This window comes from Sphaeroforma arctica, assembly GCF_001186125.1.
Source record: "Sphaeroforma arctica JP610 unplaced genomic scaffold supercont1.1536, whole genome shotgun sequence".
Lineage (NCBI taxonomy): Eukaryota > Ichthyosporea > Ichthyophonida > Sphaeroforma > Sphaeroforma arctica.
This window is the reverse complement of record NW_014039022.1, coordinates 5397-12497: the sequence shown is the minus strand read 5'-3', so window position 1 is coordinate 12497 and position 7101 is coordinate 5397. Positions and strand designations below refer to the sequence as shown.

At 37.5% G+C, this 7101-nt stretch overlaps 1 protein-coding gene across 1 annotated transcript; it reads right to left on the bottom strand.

The window, feature by feature from the left end:
* Window positions 1-1366: 1366 nt before the first annotated feature.
* SARC_11115 (hypothetical protein) lies at window positions 1367-2541 on the bottom strand. The gene has a single exon (XM_014294810.1). It carries the CDS (start codon window positions 2437-2439, stop codon window positions 1597-1599), a length of 843 nt encoding a protein of 280 aa, XP_014150285.1. The 5' UTR covers window positions 2440-2541; the 3' UTR covers window positions 1367-1596.
* Between the last annotated feature and the right edge of the window lie 4560 nt (window positions 2542-7101).

The following is a 7101-nucleotide window of genomic DNA, read 5'->3' as shown; positions in this document are numbered from 1 at the left end:
GGTGTGCGTGGATCAAATGGGGTATATGCGAATGGCGCAAACACGGCTGGAGGGCTATCCAATATCACGAGACTCAATAATCCCCATTAGGGTCTTGATCGAATACTTTCTATCGTATGTCATGGCTCGTGCCTATACTTACATTGGAGTAGGTATACCCTACACATAGAGCACATACTACCGATGTGATTGTGATGCATGTATGTGCCCATTGAACCCAGGAATACGTGCACAGGAAGGTGATTGCTTATATTGCTGTTTGTAGTTTTGCAACGGGACCTTAACCCCACTCATCAGCTCGCTTTACGCCTCTGTGAGAATGCATATCGAACTCGCTGTGTAGAGACACATGCTGTTTCATAGCCAGCTATTTCAGAGGTTTACGTTTTGATTGGCTTTTTAACCAGGGTATCATGCGAGTATGCTAAGCTTAAAACTATTCAATTAACTAAACCCTATTAGAGTTATAATTACTGATATGTCTCGAACCGAGAGGTCTGAATTATTTTGTTTCGAGTCAAGTGTGAGATTTCATAAGTTTAGCGACTGCTACGAGGTACATCAGGGTTATTCTCAGTCGTGTCAATGTGTAGGGGTGTGTGTATGTATATATATATATATATAAATGTGCGTATGTGTATGTGTTCCATATATATACATATGTATACATATAGAAATATATATTTACATTTATATATTAGTATATTTACGTATACATATATATATATATATTTACAAACATATATATATATATATATTTACATTTATATATCTATGTCTATCTGTACGTTATTATATATATATAAAATAATATACATGTATAAATATATATATTCGTATTAACATGCATATAAATTTATATGTATATATATATTCGTATATACGTGCATATATATATATAACATACATGTATATATATATATATTCGTATATACATGCATATATTTATATAAATTTATATAATGCATATATATATATATACGTTCGTATATGCATATATTTGTCCGTATGATATATTTCTATATCCATATATATGTGTGTATGTATGTGTATATATTTGTTTCTATATCTATCTCTATATATATATTTATATCTATATATATATATATATATATATATACTTGGAGAAAGCAGATATTCTTTCTTGAATACCTTAAAATTTACGAATTTTGTGCTACACAGTTGAAACATTAGGCGCGTGTTGATGCACAGAGCTGTTGCGTTGCAAAGCGACAATCGGCCTCAGATACAGTCCAGGCGCACCACAGATGACGTGTGAGAACGTAAGTTAGGTTAGTGGCAGGCCAGGTACGCTCGGATGCGCGGCGTCCGGATTTGCTTATCCTAGCAGCTTCAAACTCTGATCAGGACAGCATACCATACTGAACCAGTGGAAGTAATCCGACATCTGTTGGAACTTGGAATGTGCAACACACTACATTGTGGTGCACCTTGTCTTCCAAGTTTAGCTCAGATATTCAAATACTCAGCTCCGCAGTAGACTACATAAAAACTATTGTGCAAAATTTCTGATCTACACTTGCAGATTTTGTAATAAAAAAACCCGATATTTTTTACTAAATATTCTTTTGGGTGCTAACTCGCAATAGTGGAAGCTTCGCTCTCCTCCAATTGCTCAGGTTTGAATCCTATGGGCTCTTTGTTGGGGTTGATTGGTTGTGCAGCTACCATATTCTTTTTTGTTATTTCACATATGATGCTTCTTGCAGAGAATAGAAACTTCATACATCTTTCTCTCTCCTCCCCATTGCGCTCTTTTCCGCTGTCATTGAACGCATAACTGGTAATAAACTCAAGATACCTGTCAACGTCCCACTCAAACTCGCGTCCAACATGGAACACGAGCTCTGTTACTGCTTCTAAATCCCAGTCCGCACTAATAACCTTCACAAATGCTGATGCTTGTTCTGGTGAGTTCTTATCAATCATGGCCATAACCACCTCGGCTGTGTCGGGAAACAGCGGAAACTCGGCGGATATTAAATTTGTTACCGTTGCTGTCCATGTTATGGATCTGCCTTTCCCAAGCAGTTTCATCAATTCAGAAACGGACTTAGTAGACCAGTCACTCATGATCCAACGTAGTCCATTAGCTACCTTTCGTACTTCAGTGTCTACCGTACTCTCGGTCAGCACTCTCCGTAAATGGTGTGCTGTGAGATGTAGATTTTCCTCCGATCGAACCCATTCGCGAAAGTGGGCCGAGTGTGTGACGTCCATATATTCCATTGATGCCTCCACATTCCAAGGATCTATTTTAGGTTTTTGTGCACCACCGAAGTCTGATTTGAGTGTGCTACTGCTGGTATGAGAACTCGTGCGAGTATTATTTGACATACAGTACTGCCTTACTGGTCTTGGCAATGTGTGCGAGGCTATCGGCTGAAGAATATCGAACATATTACTATTCGCTGACATATTGGAAGTACAGCTATCGTTTCGAAATAAGAAAGATATTATTATAGTTTCAATTAGTATTACACCTAAAGAATTGTGGTGGATGTTATGTCACTGTTTCGCTGAACTGTGGTAGAATCTAGCTGCGATTTACACGCTTATATATGTCGCATTGTGCGTGACTAACAGTCTAACAGGTGCCAAATACTGCTGTCAAATGCCAATTGCCAAAAAATATAAAGTTGGACTTTATTTTTTATAAAACAGGCGAAATTTATGATATTCAAAAAGAAGCTCCGAAATATATTTCAAAAATAAAAAGCACTACTCATCTGACTGATGGCCTAATCAGTGAATACTGTATTTATAATATTTATATCCACATTGACATTCTACCAAACCGTTTCTATTTCACACAAAAAAAAACTTGCCAATTTTAAAAAAAGTCTATGTTTTTACTACTTTTTATATATATAAAATACCTCACAACAAGGTGCAGAAGTCGATGGGTGTCAATTGTCACTTCGGCAGTGCTAAATAAATACATTAATATCACCTGTGCATTGTGCAAACTGTGTGCCGTTTTCCATTTTTTTTAAATGTTTTTAGATTGAACAAATAAGCGTTTCCGTTAAACTTTTATACTAATTTTTAAATATCGCCCTATGCAAATATATAGGGTGCATATAAAAGGTTAGAAGATTTTCGGACAATTGTCCGACCAGGCATATTATTTTATTTCTTCTCTCCTAGAGCCTAGTCATGAGATTTCTATATTTCTAAATATTCTGGCGCCAAAATGATCATCGCAGTAGTCCATTTTGATAGAAATAGGTGTAATGTCAAGGGCAAATTTGAGAATTTTGTTAGCTATAATAGACCTGTAAAAACGTTAAAACCTTTATAAATCGAATAAATAAGTGTTTCTGTTCCAGAGTATAATAAATAGCCATATTTGTGTCTATTTTTTAGAAGGCTATGCATATAAACGTAATGAGGTTACCCTGTATGTGTGACTGACTGACTGTGTGCCGGATTTCCCAGGAGTCTCATTCTCCCAGAGTCTATATGGCTCTATATATGCCCAGCAGAGACCGCGGATGTTTTGTACAGTAATTCAGTAGATTGTTTTTTTCTTAAATCAAGAATAGGCCGGTACATAGAGTGTAAATAGAGTGTGTAATTTTTTTAACACCAAACAGAGTGTTTTTAGATTTTAGAGTGTATGTATTTACAACTGTAAATATTTACATTGTACAACTGTACATAGATTGAGACTTTTTTTTAAAAGAAGGAGACAGGGCTATGGGCGGTAGTTGTTTGTTTTTGTTTTAAAACAATTGAATTAGCGCAGGTATGTATATTTATCAATTTTGTTTTTGTTTTTTTGTTTTTAGATATAAAATATATAACAATAAGACGGACAAGCGGGATCACCGGATCAGTCGGGATCACGGGATGACAATTGTCATTGTGACACAAGTTGCTGGCTGACTCAGAGAGCGTCACCACTAACCTGAACTGTCTTCCTCTCTGGCTACTGTGCCCTGTCGGCTGTGGACTAGCCCAACAGAGCAAACATCAGCTCTTATCAGTCTACCACACAAGAGATTGTTGTTCAAATTTGTAGATAACAGGTAAACGACATAGACTTTTGATGAAAATATATGGCGAGCTGGGCCGATGGTCTCTGAAATTCTTAATTTTTGAGTCTGTTTTAAAATATTATTAGTAAACAAATTGTCTTTCCTCAAAAAAAATGTATTTCGCGACAGTATTCTCAATTATTATCATTTTCCAGAGGTACTTGTCGTTGTCGTTTACCAGCGCTCGACAGAATATTGAGCCGCCGTTTCTCATTACTAATTGAGCGATTGTGGAAATGTGGGTAAACACTGTATATATATATTTTAGTATTACACTATAAAAAATTGAAGGAAGAAAAAAAATTGCAGCTCTAAAAAGTGTCGTTACTCGCGTAGACTCATCACTTCAACATCGGTCAGGTCACAAGTGTCCAACAACATTACACAATACCACACAAGACACTACACAAATGGACTAACTGCTGTCACTGTCAGTCTGTCGCAGAGACACAGACCAGACCTGAAGATATTTACAGACTCTCACGACTTCTTTACTATTTATTTTTTTAAACGTTTACAGTCATACCATATAATAATAAAAATGAAGCTGTACGAGACACTTTTTGAAAAAAAAACAATTATATTGACTCACAGAGTTTCAAGAGTGTCAGAGTAGTAGCGTCAGAATTCCAGCACCAATCCTATAATCCCCATCTGCTCTGTCTATCATTGCTGGAATGAATAAAAATAGAACGAATACTTGTGCCTGTCGGAGGCCCGCTGGCCCGGAGCCATTGCGCCAGGCCGCTACTCAGTACTCTCGCTTTTAGTAGCCAATTCTAAAGAGTAGTAGAGCTACCTGAAGGCTGATATGTACCTCGCTAGGCCGCCAGCTTGCCCGGCTACCCCACCCATACGCCTGCGGGATGCAGCCGAGGGACGACTAACGACTGACGACTGACGACTCAGCCGAGTGCGGACTGCGGAATGCGGAGTCTGCACTATACAGACTAAAAATAGTACCTAAAAAAACAGTCTGCTAGTAGCTCTAAAAACTGGACTCTGGAGTCTACTATGTACTACTAGAAAGAGGGCTCTGGGCCAGTCTGGGGTTGGGCCTTCTAAGGCCCTGGGACAGCCCTGAGTCCTTGACCCCTGGGGCCTGAGCCTAGCCCCAGTAAGCCCCAGGGCCCCTGGCGGCTATCACTATGCCACTTCTAAGTTCTTGCAAAAGGAGTAAAGTGTATAGCAATCGTACATTGTATTTTTTAAACCATTTTTTATAGATTGAGCTCGAAATTCTCTACTCATTTAGATGCTCTAAGAATAGATTAGAACTATTACTGATAGCTTTCTGAATACTCTGATATGTCAAATTTTGTTCATTTAAAACAGCAGGGGAAAATTTAGAGTGATTGTGATAATATTAACTAATGAAATCATTCTCCAAACTTTTTAAATGTATTATATTATCTCTTCGATAGTTTCGAACGAAAGAGAGCAAATTTTAAAATTTTAAACTATCTACACTTTACTTCGAAGTACAGTTAACAAATATCAATATAATATGTTTGTCTATTACTCCGTAGAGTATTGGGGAGAATTTTAATGAGCATGGTAATATTTTTACTTCATTTTGTCGTGCACGGATTGATTTTAAAAAATGTCCTGATTAACCTGAACTTTCATCGGATTTTTTTAAACACGGTTTATAACTTTCAAGAAATTTTAAATGTTTTTTCAAAATAATGCACTCAGATTTCTAGAAGTTATAATCGTTTTTTATTTTTAAAAATAGTACACATAGATCAAAGTCCGGGCCGGGCACTTGCAGTCTGGCACTCTCTGGGGCAGAAACGAGAGAGTGTGAGAGAGAGGAACCCAGGATTCCACAGGAACTGAACAAGAATGTATACTACTAGTTTACATTGCCAATCGAGAAATTTTTTTTTAACATTTTGATCATTTGGAGGCTAAATTGCTTATTTTATCTTCCTTGGAGTTAAAAACAAAACTTGCAATTTAGAGTCAAAGGAGTGACAGGACTGCTCGTGACTCGACAGTCGACACTCGAGTGACTCGACACGCTTGACTCTAAGACTCTTGGAGTCTTGTATCCAATTGTGATTATGTTTTGTTAATTTTTTTCAGATTTTTAGTACAAAATGAACAAACCAAAAACCAAAAAAAACCCTGTGATGTTCTGGTGGGGGTATAGGTATGCCGGCGATGAGGCCTTTCACCAATCATCATGGCGGCTATTGTTTTTAAAATAACAAATAAATTAAATACATACTCATACTGTATGAGTCTATGATAGACTTTGACTAGTTGACTATGTTTGTAAACACTAAATACAAGAGAGACTAAAGACTAAAAAGAGAGAAAGAAGCTATGCCGTGTGCTGACTGCTGAGTGCTGAGCTGAGTGCTCAGCGCTTACACGGTCCATGGACTGGGCCGTGGGCCCGTGTGAGTCGCTCGTGAGTCGTGAGTTCGAGACCCTCGTGAACGTCACGAACTCTAGATAAACCCGCTCTTTTTTTTTCTTTTTTATAGCTTGCTTGAAACAAAACAAAATTCCGAGAACGAATCGGGTCAAATCTGAAATAACTGTGTTGAATCGAGAAGGTGATTTGTAGGACTCTAGAAACATTATGTAGCCTACATATGACTGATAGCCATCCTCTATTTTGTATTTATTTTGTTTTTGAAGCAAACCCTTTTTTAGGACAGAGTTCAGACGTAAATACAGACCACAGACGGCAGGTGCCATATATTTTTACACGATCCGTTTCTCGCCTCTGCATCACCTGTGAGTGCCGCTCTCGCTGTGTCGCCTACAGCTAACGACAGGTCATATACATTTATCCCGCAGTGAAGTAAAATAATTGACCCCCTTTTGCTTATCAACCTACAATGTTAAAGAGCTTTTTGGAACCTGCTGACAATAGTAATATACTTCACATGCACTTATTGTTGAACCCAGATGCAAATGCTCAGCTTACAGTAGGGCTGATGATGAATTTTGCAAGATTGTATCCTATGTACCTTATATATCTATAGACAAGCTAGTATATACAACTAACATATGTGTG

What these genes read in the sequence shown, in the direction of transcription:
- SARC_11115 (XM_014294810.1), bottom strand. Translation starts at nt 2,439, where the DNA reads ATGTCAGCGAATAGTAATATGTTCGATATTCTTCAGCCGATAGCCTCG.